We start from the raw sequence: 16,877 nt of genomic DNA, 5'->3' as shown, positions 1-16,877 counted from the left end.
ACCATTTACAGAAAGGAAATGATAAACATTTATCAGTCTCCCAACAGCCTTCAAGTGATGAACTTGTGATTTAAAATTTAAAACATGCAAAGAGTATTTTTAAATTAAGATGATGGGTGGCAAATGTTGAAGGACCAAAAATAAGTCAGGATTTGGTAAAAACCTGAGGTTATTTAGAAGGATTCATTCATTTATAACAAGGGTCTGGTAAATTTTAGGGCCCCTCAGAAATCTTTGTCATGGTACAAATACAGAGCCCTAAAATCTGGGGTTTAGGCACTTTGATAGTATTTAGATGAACTTTGTGGTTTAAAGTTTATTAGAGTTTAGGTACATCTATGAAAAACAGAATTTCTGGGTTTAACAGCTAAGGGATGTTAAACGGTCATCAGGAAAACTTGCCATTTAATCTGCTTTGCTGCTGATGACTAATTACACCTCATAGAGGAGCCCAGATTACTGAGAAATGTCATTTCTAAGGCCTCTCAACAAAGATCTTTAAATTTTAATAACCCATTTATTTCTCTTTTCAAAGTATCCTAGTTAATGCACAGAAGAAAAACATAGTTCAGGAGTCTACATCACGCTCCACCTCAGTGTTCCAGTCCTGTCTGCCTGACAGGGAATCTTCTGGGCTTGGCAGTGGTTTCTAAATATTTTATGGCAGTCACAGAGCAGCTTCTCATCACTGAGAGGCAGAAAAGCTGGTCCCACCAAATCTGCTGGTGCTGACCTACAAAAAGGGTCTCAATCCCCATCAGGAGCAGGGCAGCTGGGGATGCCAGCTCTGCCAGGGATCTGCTGCACTGGGCCAGAGCCAAGTGTGCCAGGGACTCATTCCAGGACACTCAGCTGCTGTTCCACTCCAGCAGCAGCCTCTGCAGAGGGAGAACTCCCAGATTCCCCCAGAAAAGGCAGGGAAAAGTGATCCAGCCCAGCTGTGGGGTAGCACAGAAATATCTCCTCTAAAAAGCAGCAGTGAACTGGTTCCAAACCCTGGAGGTTTGGCCAACACTGGGAAAACTGGGAAGGGGATTCAACACCTGTCAGGAAGGGTCACCAACTTTAGGGTAGGTGAGGGCTCAGAGTGTGGGAAGGGGTATTCTTTTGCTAAGAGGATTTAAAAAAGAAGTTGCTGTCAAGGGTTAAAAATAACCAAGAGAAAGAGAGAACAGGCAAGAATTAAAATGCAAAAGCAAACAAACAAAAAACCCCCCAGATAATATGTAAAGAATCCAAATAGTGGCACACTCTTGCAGAACAATATGGAATGGGCCAATTAAAGGTCAAAGCTTAGTAAATCAAATACTTTCCCCCTACCCTTCACCCTTTGCCTGCCAGTGTCTGAGGGGCGATCCTGAGAAGCTCCTGAAAGAACAGAGGGAGCTCAGGAACTTCCAGGAGGGTGCTCAGAATCCTGCTGGGAAAGGCTGGCACAAGGAATTCTGAAGGCTCCTGGGCAGGGCTCCCTCCTGCTCATGTCTGGGGCTGGGTCAGCAGCTCACAGCAGGGGTGGCCCTGGCTAGAACAGGGCCGTTCATGCAGAGAGAAATCAGAGGTGCAGGAGGTGGCCAGCTTTTCAGGGATAACTATTGCTGCATGACACACAGGACTGTGAAAGACCTGTCCATCCCTTCCTGAGGAACGGGACAGAGTGACAGGGAAGGAGAGCGTGGGTATGGCAGGGCTCTGGCTGAGGTGAGCCCTCATGTCCTGCCATGTCTCAGACATTGTGTGTGGTGTGAGGGGTGTAACTTGCTTGTTTGGAGCAGATCCTCCAGGGGTGGAGAGGTGGCAGGGGTGCCCCTGGCTATAACAGGGCCTTTCATGCAGAAAGAAATCAGAGGTGCAGGAGGTGCCCAGTTTTTCAGGGATAACTGCTGGTGCCTGACACACAGGACTGTGAAAGACCTGTCCATCCCTTCCTGAGGGAGGGGAATTCAGAGCGACAGGGAAGGAGAGCGTGGGTATGGCAGGGCTCTGGCTGAGGTGAGGCTCTCCTCAGACATTGTGTGTGGTGTGAGGGGTGTAACTTGCTTGTTTGGAGCAGATCCTCCTGTCTTCTTCTACCTTCTCTGCTTCTCTGCCTCCCTCGGAACACCGTCCCTCCTCCTCCCCGTTGCGTACTTGCCAAGTGTCCTGTTGTGAGGCAACAAATCCACGTGGGTCAATACTGGGCACTGTCACCCTCTCCCCATCACAGTGACACAAAAGCCAAACAAAACAAGATTTTCAAGAGGCAAAAGGGTTTTTTTAGGTGTTTGAGTTCTCCCTGTTTGGGCCATGAGGCTCCAGTGCTCACCTGCTCTGAGTAGTCGTTGCCGTCCACGTCGTCGCTGTTGGAGTGACCTCCTGGACTCTGTACATCTATTCCATGGCTCTCCAGGATTGCTGCTTCTTCGAAAAAAGCAAATGGATCCCTCATTTATCTGATGCATCGGAGAAGTTAAAGTAACTCGGGGGTTTTTTTCCCTTTTCCAGGAAGTTAGAATAACTGGAGGAACAGGGTTAGTTCTCAGCACCTTTCTCTTCACTCTCCAATACTGGGGAATATAGCACAGGTACAAACACTGGTTTCCCTGAAATCCTTCCCTGCCAACTACCAGACCTGTCTGGGAGTAAAAATCCCTGTCTTCCAGCCCGTCCTAACAGAAATCAGTGTAATTTCTGAGGTATTGGGGTGACAAAGGCATTCCCTGTAAATCTTCCCCCATAGTTTGGACTGGCAGGACTCAAGGGGGTGAGGAATGTCTGAAAATAGATGGGAGAAATTTCTGAAAGCACTTCAGGGATTTGGAAACACAAAAATCCATCTTCCAGTAGGATCCATATATCTAAAGCTCCCCTTGATTCTTTCTGATCTCTTTTCAAACCTCCTCTCCAAACAGTAAGTTTGCTTTATTCCCCCATTCCTTTGAGAAGCCATTTTTACTTGTAGAAAAATAAATTTAGTTAAACTTCAGTAACATGTTAAATGGTGTAATAAGAGGGCATTTTTCTTATTCAAAAATAAGGCAAAACAGTGGAACATTTAAAATAATTAAAAATACTGGAAATATGCAGATACGGATGTCTGTTCACCCAAGTGTTGCAAAAGTAATTCTGCATAATATCTAAGTAAGGGCATCAAACTTTTTATGAATGGCAGGAGTTTGTTGAATCCACAAAATAAAAAAATCACTGAGGTGATTTATTCTCCTTAGAATATCTTATCCACACCAGAGGGTCTCCTTCCTACAAGTTCAGAGTCACTTTTGATTTCCCCACAATCACCTAAGAACCCACAGGGTTACCTCTGAAGTGACTTTTATTTTTTCCTGATTATTAAAAATTACAAAAAATTTGGCTTTTTTCCAGCCACTTGTCCCTGGGCAAAACCTTGGAAAGCTGTCAGGGGCAGAGGTATAACCAGGATAAAAACCACACTAAGTTTGTGAACCTGCCAACATCTTTATCTCCTTTATTTACAATTTTGAGGTTTCATTTCAGATTTGAGTTTGGATACTCAAAGGAGGGAAATGCAACTCTCCTTCCACCTATAAAATTCTCACTTTGCTTTTTAAAGCTGATCTTCCAGTAAAACTTTGTAACTGCATCACTTTTTCCTGCACTGATGACAGAATTCTACAAATTACACGTATTTCACAAAAAAAATCTGGAACAGCAAGGGACTCATTTTCATAATTCCTCCACATTTCTCCCTGTGCTGTCAGCACCTCTGGTGTTTTCACTAATTTATTCTTACGTAATTGCCACCTCTCCTGAGCAAACCCCAAGCCCTGCAGGCAGGCTCTGTGATACATTACCAATATTGGCTCTTCTCTTGATCTCCTTCCTCCTGTTGGCAAACCAGTTGTACACTTTGAGGGAGGTAACTCGCTCCAAATCCGACAACTTTTTTCCTAGGAAAGCAACAGGAGGGAAAAATAATAGTTCAGTGGTGTTAAAATAATATTTCAGTGGTGTTACTCAGTGGGTTCCAGAGAAGCTGTGGCTGCCACATCCCTGGGAAGTGTCCAGGAACAGGTTGGACAAGGCTTGGAGCAACCTGGGATAGTGGAGGTGTCCCTGTCCCTGTTCTGGGATTGGAATTTTAGATGAGCTTTGAGGTCCCTGCTCACCCAAACGAGTCTGGGATTCTATGGGATAAACCCCTGAAACACAAACAGCACTGGCAAGTTATTATAACTGAGAAAAAAGTGAACTTTATGTGGATGACATTCCAGTGTCTAGGTGCTGCGGCACTAACTGCCAGATATCTTCTTTTCTTCTGTTGTTTAAAAATCTGAATTACAGGAGTTTGCAGCTTTAACCAACTCAATCCAGAGCCATGGGAGAATGAAGGGCTGCTTTTCCAGTGTGAGCACAAAACTGAGAATCCAAAAACTGAAATTCCTTCCACAAACCCCATCCCTCGGGCTCCTTCTCTTATTCATGAGGGTACAGTTGACTGTTTTATAACAGCAGCAAAATGAATGAAGAGGTTTTGTGTCACCCTTGCAATCTGCTTTCCTTTCTCTCAGCACCCATCGAACCCTCCCAACTGTACCAGGACACTCGGGATCTTTTGGGAGAACAGGGGGTGGATGCTGGAAACTGGATTTTTACATTTAAACCAACAAAATATTCCCAAAAACCAGAGGGCAGTTGTAGAAAACTATGCCTTTATCTGGTCATCAGCATAAATAAGGGAAGACTGGAGGGATTCAATATTCCAAGGACATCCTGGAAACCTCTTCAGTTGCTCTTGACCCTATATAAAATATTCCCCACATCTGCATCCTCAGACCTCTGCAGGCTACACAGGGTTGAGCCCCCCCTGCTTCTGACTCCTTTCCAAAGTTTATTTATTCAGCATACAAAACACCCATGTAATTGCAGCAATCTGCACACTTAAATAAGTTAGGAGAGAGATGAGACAAGTGAAAGAAAGAAAACTCTGGAAATTGATAGCTTGGCTGCTGCCTAATGCTTTGCATCAGCAGCACTGGCAGTATTTTTCTGCTCCCTGCCATGGCCTTGCAGCACTTTGTTCCAAGTTGCTCCACAAACCAGCAGCACAGCCAGGAATCAGATCCTCAGCTCTCTGGTCCTCTTACCTGATGGATTTTTCAGGGAAAATTTCAGCAGGTATTAGGGAAAAAGTACTTTGCCATGAGAGTGCTCAACATTGTGGAACAGGGGCCTGGAGATGGGAAAATCTCTGGTTTTGGAGGTGCTGAAACTGAACAATCCCATCAGATGAACTCCAGAGGTCACCTCCATTCTAACCTGTCTGACCCTGAGCTATTCTGTGACAGTCCCAGCTCTCCACAACTCCCTGAAAGGATAAAAAGGTGGGGATCCATCTTTTCTCCCAGGGAACAGGGACAGGACAAGAGGAAATGTCCCTCAATGACCTCAAGCTGCACCAAGGATGCTCAGGTTGGATATTGGGAATAATTCCTGTCTGGAAAGGGCTGTCCAGCCCTGCCACAGCTGCCCAGGGGCAAGGGTGGAGTCCCCATCCCTAGAGGAATTTAAAATTCCTGTGGCACTTGAGGACATGGATCAGTGGTGGCCTTGGTTGGACTCAGTGATCCCAGAGGCTTTTCCACCCTAAATAATTTTGTGATTCCATGTGCATGACTCACACTTTAGTTGCCTTCTCATTAATTTTTATTCTGGTTGTAAGAAATCTAAAAATATCCAAAACACAAGTTCTGAAATCTATGTAAATGTTTGGTTAGCAAAACTAAGCAAAGGCAGGTGCATCCACTAACACTACACTGAATATTCATGCTCCTCTCCTAAGTATAATTTCTCCAGAAACAGGGAAAATGCAACTTGTTGACCTAAAGATAAGGTCCTGCATTCACACCCAGGTTCTAATCTGAGATCCATGTCTGGAAGCTGTAAAATCTTGAAAACAGGAGAGCTGAGCTCCTTCCTCCTCCAAAAACCTGAATTATCAGTCAAAGGTTGATGACCTTGGGGATCTTTTCCAACCCAAATGATTCTGTGATTCTGCAAGCATCAGTCTCAGAACTGAAGATGCTGAAACCTCTTTGTTTTTGGGAAGGACCCCCCAGCAGCTCCTCACCTGGTTTTTGTATAACTGCATTACAGGCGTTGGCAATTTCTTCTCTCTTTGCCTCGTCGGGATATTGATTCTCATTGAAGTAACTGCAAAAGGGGAAAAAAAAATCAGTTTTTTTCTTAAGAAATCAGAGCATGAAGGTTCCAAAGCAGCTCTACTAAAAGGTGTCAGCTGCTGATTGATGCATCATTCCTCCAAAGGTACCACAGCAAATTTTATGGTAAAGTAACACCAGCCTGCACTTATGTCCACATGGAATGAAGGAAACTTCCCAAATCCCTCAGATAAATGAGCATGATCTCAGAATTTAGAATATTGTACTAGGACACCCAAAAATGTAGGCAATTCCATGGATATCAGAGTTAAGATTGTCAAGTGAAGCATCACCTCCAAGACACCACAGGCCTTTGACTTTACTATCATTTATTTATTATTTATCCCCTGACACACTCTCAGCTTAGGCAGAAGGAGCTGTTTAACATTTATTTTGATATATTTGTTAATATATACACATCCATGCATGCTTTCAATATCTGTACTATGCAAAACCCCACAAATACTGCAGAGATAGACGTGGTGTGGAGATGCCATGAAATTACACAGGATGATTTCTACAGTCAGATAGTTTTTTTAAAAACACAATTCAAAATTCTTCAATCTTCCTCAGAACGACACATTGAGTACAGCACGTTTCTAACACTATTTTTTCTGGAATAATTGTGATTTTATTGTACTTTATATGCAGTAAACATCCCATAAAAGTTAAAACTGTTTCCTCTTTTACCTCATTGAACCATTCTGCAAATTTTAATGAACTGATTTACATTCCACAGAGCTTATCAGATCTGCATTAAAACCAACAAAAAGTCCTGTTTTCTTCAATGGACTCTGCTAATCACACCACAAGCAGGGACTACCACTGTTTTTTTCTGTAGATTATCTATAATATATAATCCTAGGATTTTTTTTATCAGCTTTGATCAGCAGCAGGCCCGGCTGTTGGACAGCTGCTCTGGATTTGAAAAGAAGATATTTATTTCCTTAACTATAGATCATTTGGTAATAGGAGATTCAGGCATATTGAGGCAATTATTATTTTCCATTATTCATCCAGGGGATTGGCCCCAGTTACTTTCTATGGAAATCCAGATTCTGTTCCATACAGGAACTGTTTCTGTCCAAACTTTGAACACTCAGGTTGAATTTTAGGTGCCACTACTTCATCCCCCTGCTCACAGAGTCATTTACAGTCACAGCTATGCCCAAAATTGGGTCCTATTTCAAAGCTGCTGCTCAGTGAGTAACAGAAATCTCACATGAGCTCAGAGAGTTGCACCATTTGTGTATTTTCAGGTGATCTGCTGGGAGAGAGCAAATGGAACCACAGCAATAGCCCAGTCTTCCCGAAATGAAGGGCAGCTCTCCTTAAACTTCAGTTCAAGTGTTGGAAAAGTTGGGAATTTGTCAAATCAGAGCAAACTAATTGCTGGAATTAAGGTGATTGAAGAATCAAAGGAGGAGTTCCCTGACACAGGCCTGGTGTCTTTGTTCAGCTTTATGAGAATTCAAAATGAACATCAGGCCCTCTGGACATGGTAATTTTTCAAGTGTATTCTCCCCTCTTCCATGTCTATCCCCTTTGTGTGATTCCAGCCTTTGAAGTGATGTGTGTGTCCATCTCAACCTGTAAATTTCTCTTCAAAGGGGTTGCAGGGTTCTGGACAATGGTGCATTTCTGTGGAATGGAGAGCTTGGAAAACAGAGCAGAAAATGCTTTTCCCAGTAGTTAGTGATGGAAGCAGGAGCTCAGGATCCCAGTTCAGCAGCCCCATGACAATATTTCACTCTCCCACCTACAGAGCACTGCCTTCTGCCCAGAGCCAGGAATCATTTCCTCTTCTGAGCACCCTGAGATAAAGGAACATCAAGAGACCACAGCTGAAAAATGCTGCTCTGTTATTTACATGAACATATTGCCTGCCCTGGAGTCCTAAACAGCACCACATGCACAAAAAAACAACATTCATGGAAGAAATTACAAAATACATAAAATTATCAATCAGGGTGACCTTGAAGTGCCCATTCTTGTTAATTCAAGAAACTGAGACACTAATTAAAGCAGCAAAGACAACACCAGAGCCACCAGTGACCCTTTTCTTGTCACTTAACACTGTCCCTTTCCCAAGACACAGCCGGGCTTTTGCTGCCTCCAACAAATAAAAATATTTTCTACCAACAACAAAACTTCAGCCCATGCTTACATTTCTCTGGGACAACAGGAAATCTCCCTGTGATGGAGCAAACTTCCAGAACTGGACAAGGAATGAGACATCCCTTCTAGCAAATGAGGGAGTTTTGTGTATTCCAATCATTTCTGTGATTCAGAAACTGCTAAAGTCTGAATTCTTATCTCTAAACATTTTACAACTAAGTTATAAATAATTAATTTGCCTGACATTTCTCATCAGTCTGAAACATTTTCTTTAAATTCAAACAGGAATTTCGGATCTTTTCATGTAAAATGTCTAAAAATTTCTACAGGAAAAGTGATTCTCACTAGGAAATGTGAAATTCTTCTCACCCTAAATCTCAATTTATGAAAAAGCATCAAAAATCTCAGTGAGTTCTCACACAGCTGTCCTGGTCCTTTTTGTGGGGATCCCAAAGCCAAGTGGACACCACCTGGAAGGGGAACTAGTGGAGCAATTAAAACTCTGTTTCTGCAGCTGGCAGTAATTTTAGAACCTGTCTTTCCTCCCCCTGCTGGACTATTCCTTATCCTCATTAATGGTGGGACTTCTCCTTCCCCCACACTTTCATAACCTTGGCCAATCCTCAAATTGTGCGCCCCAAAACTGAATCTTCTCCTCAGCACTCAATCCCAGGACGGTGTGAAGTGAAAAGGACCTGAAAGATAATTCAGTTCCAACATCCTGCCATGGGCAGGGACACCTGACACCATCCCAGGTTGCTCCAACTCAATCCTGGACATGTCCAGGGATCCAGGGGCAGCCACAGCTTCTCTGGGCAGCCTGTGCCAGGGGAACACTCTCCCAGGGAAGAATTTCTCCCCAAAATCCAACCTAAATCTACTCTCCTTCAGCTTGAAGCCATTCTTGAGGCCACACTGTCCCTCTCCATGACCACACTGTGCTTTTAGTGGCAAGCTGCTTTATCAGAGCTCATACCCTGAAAGGAAAAGGTCTCACAGCTCCAGGAAACCCAAAATATCCAACTCTAATTGCTGATTTTCCTCCTCAGCATCCAAATCTTCTGTGCATAAACCCTGCATACCAGCACATCACATTTCATCCCCATCCCATCAAGGTCTTGTGACAAAGCACATTTTAAACCTCCCCCCATGTGGCACTTGAGGGTCTTGGCTTAGTGGTGAACACAATGCTGGTTGATGATCTTAAAGGTCTTTTTCACCCCTAATGACTCCTCGGTTATATGATTCTATGATTCCTGAGAAGATGATGAGAATAATTAAGTTTCCAAGATAAGAAAGCCATGGAAAAAAATTCAAGACTTCATCACTGACTATTTTGTCTGCTCATGTAGAAGTTGTGAAAACACTGTGATTTTTTTGGACTACAGTTCTTCTTGCAGTAAATTAATTATTCTGCCTCTAGTTCTGTTTCTTATCAGCCAGGTACACAGGGAAAGAATGCAAGATGTCTGAAATTCCCTTCACAGCCACAAACCTGTTCACAGTCTGAAAAGTTTCTGAAAGCTACAGATGAAAAATATGAAGCCATATGAACTTAAAAGGAAGGGAAAAAAAAAGAAAAGGAGCAGGCACAAGTAACTCCTGCAAAGGCACACTGCTTTCTAGACAAAGGGCAGCTGTCAGCTGAATACCTTCCATGAAGAAACCAAATGATCTCTTTTGTAGAAAATGACAGTGGAGGGATTAAAATGAAAAGTGGCCAAATAATTTACATGAGATGAGAATCCATATGATGGTAAAGGATGTAGATATCCTTGAAGCCGTTTCATTTCAATAACACTGAAGCCTAGAAAAATTGCAGATTCAGAGAAACCCTCTTTCTTTCAGGGATAATGTGCTTAGGACAATGATGGAGAGGGAATCCATCTCAGCCCAGGGCTCTGTAATGGAAGGAGAAGTCTCCCCCCAGCTCTGTACCAAGGTGCCCCTCTCTGAATTCCTGCAATAGCTGCCAATCTTTTTTTTTTTTTTCCCTTTCTGTTCTCGAGGCTGAGATATCAGATGCATTAAGCAATGCCTCAGTAGTGCTCCTGATAATCCACAGTGGAAGTTTTGTTGCTTCCTATCAGCTTTGCAGCTGCCAGGGAAGTGTTTGAAATGACAACCACGGAAGGATGGGCGGGGCTGGTGCTTTTCCAGATAAGGAAAGAGATAAAACCCCCCAAAACTGATCAAAAGACCCCAAGTTGAGGAAATGCTTAGTTTACAGCAGGATCTAAGGGTTAAAACTTCCAAGTGTGGGAGTGGAGAGGCTCAAAGGTGTTGCAGGGAACAACTGACAGTGCTGCTGCAGCTGAGTCACTCTCAGGTGAGGTCACTCAGGTATGGGGACACAGATCACCCTCTCTTAAGGATCAGTGACCTTGCAATTAATGGGAGGTAAGAATACACAGATGGATATTCACTGAAGAACAGCAGACGTGCTGCAATCCCTCAATTCATTTCTTTCTGTTTGCATCCCTGGGTTCCGCCTTCCACCCCTGTGAGAGCTTCACCTGCAAGTGAAATATCCTGGCACTCCTTTGGGGCTCCAACTCCTCTCTTGGAGACCAAGAGGTCACAGAAGGGTTTGGGCTGGAGGCAATTATAACACCCTCTATAATTCCCACTCTCTTCCATGGGTTCCCACAACCTTCCACTACCCCAGGTTGCTCCAAGCCCTGTCCAACCTGGCCTTGGACACTTCCAGGAATGGGAGATTCATCTTCCCCAAAACTCAGGCTGCAGTCCAGCTTAACACAATTTAATCACAGAGCAAAGGGAACGATCCCATGCTCTCCTTCATTCCCTTTCTGCAGGAATGCTTTGTGCCCAGCTGCCTCCCTGGTCCAGCTCCCCACGCGTGCCAAGAGCAGCGGTTGTGCAGCCAAGGGAGGCGGGAGGACACGGCTGAAAAGGCAGCTGGGCCCAGCTCCTTCCCAAAGATCCTCTCCCAAGGGATGCTGAAAGCAAAGCCAGAGCCACAGGCTGGGCCACCAGCCCAGAGAGGGATGGAAAAGCAGAACTGTCCAGCTCCCACCCCTGCGGACGAACAGAAGCTTGTGCTGTCCCCAGGGATGGAGCTCCCTGCCAAACTCTCTGGTGTCTCAAAATACACGAGGTGAAAGCTGCTCCTTTGGCTCTGATAAGATGCCTGTAATTTCAGCTCCATATCTGGTTTCCCTGCCATGAGTTCCTCTGCTTTCCACTGACAAGGTACAGAAAACACTCCAACGCAGTTACCTATTTATCTCTCATTAGTGCATTTATCACCCCAGTATCACCCAGCAGCCAGAGGTCACTGTTCCAGCCTTTGTGGCTTGTAGCACAACTATTATTCAGGCTGTCAAATCAATGGAAATATTTCTGAAGTCAGTCTGTCATCTGTGCCTGAGATCTTATCTCAGCGTGGCATGAGACAGACTGTCAGAGGAGTGACATTCAGAGCATAATCTCATCAGAAAGTGTAATGACTGGTTTATTTCCCAGTAAATACTGGCCAAGAATATCACTAATGCCACTCTCAGTGAGGTCAGCAGATGACACCACCAGTTTTATCTCCTGATATTTCTACTGATTCCCTAGTAACGACATGGGTGTCAACTAAACCCATGATATAAAGTCATTTTTATTTCTGACAGCAAAATTAAAGCTCAAAGATATCCCCTCCACAGATAAACTCTGATGGAGCTGAGAACTTCCCCCAGTACTGCAAAACATAACCAGGCAAGGATGGGAAGTGCAGTTCTCTGGATGAACTTCAGTTGAGGCATCAGCTCAACCAGACCTAAGCAGCAAAAAAAATTTAAGGAAAAAAAAACCACTGACAAACACGATGGCTGCAGCTCTCTGCTGCTTTTTGCACAGCACCATCATTTAGCCAATGGATTCCACAGCTCCATGGAATTACAGGAATGGAGAAACCACTGCAGGACTGTAGCTTGACTTCTCCTACAGCACTGACAAGAGGTCTCTCAGCAATTCTGGAAGCCCAGATTTTCTGTCCAACCTGCACACATATCCTGTCACACCATAAAAAAATTGGGGATTCACCCAATGCAGAATCTACCATAACTTTATATCACCTTTGGAAACAAACTGTAAAAATCCTCATTTTTAAAAGTCTCTCTCATTCCCCACCTGACCTTTCAGGCCCAGGGTTTGGCCACGCTCTGTCCAGGGACAGCACAGCTTTTAAGCCTCTCACTCTAAGAAATGTTTCATTCTTGGATTTCTTTTCATTGCAAGTGCAAATCTAGAGGAGAGATCTCACCAGCACTAGATCACTTAGAGCACCAGACAGAGAGAAACTGAAATTATTTCACAGCTCAGGACGTGCCTGCATACATAAATTCCAGAGCCATGTCAGCACACATTAAAAACCCTCACACAACAGAGCTGACTCAATTCTGGCTTTACAAGTCGCTGTCTAAACTCCAAGAGAGGCATTTCACTGATGTTTCCTAGCAGGAATCTCCTCTGCCACATAGATTAAAATGCCAAAAATACACCTTGCACGGGAGTGGGTAAAGCTGGATGACCTTCAAAGCTGACAGAACAACGAGGTTCTCATTCTTTCAACATCACTTTCTCAGAATTTTGACAGTGGTCTCAAGGACCACAATCCTATCAAGCTATTCATATTATCCTAAAATTTGTTTAGAAACAGAATTAATTGATAATAGCTCTGAAAGCCTTGTACTTGCAAAAGATAATCTGTGCCTCCTAATCTCTAGCACCCTACTGTTGAGATAATTAACAATTGAAAAAAAGAATAGTTAAGACATCGGAGGTGGCGATTTACTCTTCCTTCTAATTGGATTTGGTGATAAGAGCATTTCTGAAATTACACAACAGGCCTCTTCTGAATGGCAAGATCTGGAGTTTGCAGCAATTTGAAACACACACAGGTACTTTTTGCTTAAGGCACCTTGAAGACACTGACAGCTGAGGTTTTGAATATCCTTTAACTTATCCTTAAACTTACTGGCACCACCAGACTCTCAAAGCCAACACAGTTCACTAAATTGTTCATAAAATAAAAGTGGACATTTCTGAAGACATTGACAGTTGAGATTTTGAATATCCTTAAACTTATTGGCACCATCAGACTCTCAAAGCCAACAGAGTTCACTAAACTGTTCATGAAATAAAAGTGGACATTTTTGAAGACACTGACAGCTAGGATTTTGAATATCCTTAAACTTAAACTTACTGGCACCACCAGACTCTCAAAGCCAACACAGTTCACTTAATTGTTCATAAAATAAAAATGGACATTTTTGAAGCCAGCCAAGTAACCAACACATCGAGACAAGATAAAGTGAGAATTGTCCTGCTGGTTTGTGCAAGCAAACAGCATCTTCAAAGCTCTTCCTAACAAGGCATCTAAGCATGAATAACAGGATCTCTTGTTCTCTTTTATTTACTAGAAATATTTAAATGGAGACCTCCATGCTGCAGGGATATTTATGTGCATTAAATCCGCTGGACTTTGTGAGTGATAAACAAAACCTTTCTGCAAACAACTGTGAAACAAACATCTCATCTTCAATTTTTTAACGTGCTACAGGGCAAGAGTTATTTATTTCAGTTGTATTTTGGATTATCTGGTCCTCACAAGCAAAGGGTCAAGCCCATGGGTGAAACATCTCCAAGGAGGGATGAGTTCCTGCAGGAATCATTCCTGGCCCACCCACAGGGAAGGGCTGTTCTGCTGCTGCTGACCCAACAATTCCAACCAGACAAACTCTGATCAGCACTGAGGGTTTTACACACACCACTCACAGGACAACAGAGGATTCCAAGGCTTTATATGGCAACATAAATTAATAGCAAAACTTGAGTTTGTACATTGCTCAGAACATCTTTGTTTGCTCTCTGGAACAAAATATTCCACTCAGCAGAGCCAGAGCTTGGTTTTCAGCTCATCTGGTTGGGTGTTCCTAGAACAGCCTATCCCTGCCTCAAAACTCTGCTTTAGTGGGATGCTCAGCCCTGGATGTGCCACAGACACGTTTTATGAAAATTCCTTTCCTTAGGATTTTTTCTCCTGAGAAGCTGGGAGGCCTCAGAAACAAAATGTAAACAATAATTAAATGTAAACATTGATTATCTGCTGCTGTGGAATGCAACAGGTGCATCTGTGATTGGCCCATGTGGTTGTTTCTCATTAATGGCAAATCACAGCCCAGCTGTCTCAGACTCTTGGTCAGACACAAGCTTTTGTTATCATTCTTTTTCTATTCTTAGCCAGCCTTCTGATGAAATCCTTTCTTCCATTCTTTTGGTATATTTTAATATAATATATATCATAAAATAATAAATCAGCCTTCTAAACATGGAGTCAACATTCCGGTCTCTTCTCTCATCCTGGGACCCCTGTGAGCACCACCAACCACACTGGATATGTGTAAACAACGTCAGTGTGAGCACCAAGGTCCCTCAGGTTCTCCTCACCTCAGCCTCAGTAAGGGTTTAGTTCTTCTGGATGGGAATCTTGGAGCCTCCCTTTGTCCCAGGCCTCCAGGAAAGGAAAAACACTAATAATGAAATTTGGGGTTGATCTTAGTATAAACTGACAGCTCCCAACATCACCACCAGCATTTTCCCTCAAAAATCCACAAGTTTTTATTCTCAGTTTCAGACCACACTTGGTTCAGCTCAGCAGAGCCTCCAGTTGCTGCTGCATTTTCAGAAAATAAAAATTAATTCAGCTAAATGAAAGGATCCTCCAGGACTCCACAGACAAGGCCAATTCCTGCAGCACCTGAAGTTATCCTACACCTGGATATCCAGCACCTAAAGTCAAAATAAAATCTGACTTTGGCCTCTATACATATAATTTTCCTAATACCCAGTATCTTCAAGATTTGGGCCAAAATTGTTATCCCATTAAGTGTTGTACAGCCAGGTAGCAGAAAATGTATTTAATTTTTAAATATCAATCTGTTCTGTACCTTGCACCTAAATACAACACAAGACATGGACAGAAGCAAAGGAAAATGAGAAATAATGAATGAACCCAGTAATGCCAGTGGATCAAACTACTACAGTGCCAAGACAAACTTGAGGAGGTTCTTCGTAGACAACACAGCAAAAAAGGAGATTTAAGGGACATTTTAAGCCATCAGGAAACTTTGGGGTCTTTAAAGAATATTTCTCAAACCTGGCAGCAGCAACATCTTTTTCTTTATTTGCTAAAGATTGTTCACTGACCATTCACCATCCAGAGGGAAAGAGCTGCATTTATTATCCAACATTTTTTACTGTTTTCTTTTTTTTTTTTGCCTACAGGATAGTGAATAATTATCTTGTAAATAATAAGCACTAAAGACTCAAAAGATTATTTAATTTACCAACATCCATCATGTTTCATATTTCAAGAGCACTTTTTATACCCAGATCACCAAATCCTTTAAAAGTATTCCGAAATTGTCTTTTTTCACCTTACTCTTTAATATCATTACAAGAATTTACAGGTAGAAGAACAGCAAAGTTAGAAGATACAGAGCCAAGAAACCAGATTAAATCAATCCACAGCTCTTCACTCCAAGATTTGTGCTCCTTGCCCTAAGCCATGGTTTTTGCCATGTGCTTCCTCTTAAATGTCACTGTCACCCTCACTCAGATCAGCCGAGTTTCCTGGGGACAATCCTTTAAACAGTGCTGGTAGTAAAGCTCCAAAAACAACTGAGGAATTGTTGACCAGAAACGAATTATTTTTAGCATTTTTGGACTTTTAGTAAAGTATTCGATAAAGTGACAAATGGGAAATTATTAATGATTTTGGAAAAGACAAAGATTATAATTACTATAAGAATTCTTATTTCGTATTTTTATAAGATCTCATTATCATTATGAGATGGGGTAGAAAGGAAACATCTAACTAAGAAGAGGCTGAAAAAATTAAAATAATGGCACTGAAGCCAACAATCAGGGATACTCCTCAAGTATCATCTTTGGAGCATCTCAAAAACAAAACCCATTAATGATCCTGACAGAAAGTCTGCACATGGCGATGAATCTGCTGAGACCAAAGCCAGAAGCCACATCAATACACAGAATTGAAGCACCATAAAAAGTAATAGAGAATCCTAAGGGCAAGAACCAAACAGAAATTTAACCGAGCAGCAGCCAAGGTCACCCACTTTGGGAACAACAACTTCACAGGCACAAAAAGATCATCAGCTGGGAAGATCAGTTCTTGTGAAGTCACTGTGACCAAAAAATACAATGCAACAAAAGCACCAAAAAGGCCAAGCCTGACATAGATGGGGATGCTGCTATTCCCTATCCAGAGAGAAAAAGATTATAAAAGGAACTTCTTTGCTGCTGACAGAGTTCCTCACACACAGCAAAGCATTCAAAATGAATTAAAACTTATGTGTGTTTCAAAGAAAAATCAAACAAATAAGAAAGCTGGGTTATCCTCCTGGATAAAAAAAAAACAAAAAACAAAAAACAAAAAACAAAACACCCAAAAGAATAAAAAAATAATCCAGGATGTGGTAATGACTTTTGTGGCTAAAGCCCATATGGTTCTCTGATAGAACATTTTTTCAGGTGCTCCATTTCAACATTTTT

The 16,877-nt window shown here is 42.6% G+C and overlaps 1 protein-coding gene across 9 annotated transcripts in view; it reads right to left on the bottom strand.

Annotated features, from left to right (window-relative positions):
- Positions 1-16,877, bottom strand: part of HMBOX1 (homeobox containing 1) — a 124,105-nt gene that overhangs the window by 16,392 nt on the left and 90,836 nt on the right. For 4 of the 9 annotated variants that reach the window (XM_074536486.1, XM_074536479.1, XM_074536480.1 and 1 more), the window contains 4 exons: positions 6,083-6,165; positions 3,807-3,902; positions 2,303-2,397; positions 2,038-2,139 (listed from right to left, as the gene is read on the bottom strand). In XM_074536486.1, coding sequence (XP_074392587.1) covers positions 2,038-2,139; positions 2,303-2,397; positions 3,807-3,902; positions 6,083-6,165 — 376 coding nt within the window. The remainder of the gene's footprint in view (positions 1-2,037; positions 2,140-2,302; positions 2,398-3,806; positions 3,903-6,082; positions 6,166-16,877) is intronic. The other 5 variants (XM_074536483.1, XM_074536488.1, XM_074536485.1 and 2 more) reach the window with 5 other exon arrangements.

The sequence above is a fragment of the Zonotrichia albicollis genome, chromosome 3 (genome assembly GCF_047830755.1).
Source record: "Zonotrichia albicollis isolate bZonAlb1 chromosome 3, bZonAlb1.hap1, whole genome shotgun sequence".
NCBI classification, from domain to species: domain Eukaryota; kingdom Metazoa; phylum Chordata; class Aves; order Passeriformes; family Passerellidae; genus Zonotrichia; species Zonotrichia albicollis.
This window is presented reverse-complemented; position numbering and strand designations above follow the sequence as displayed.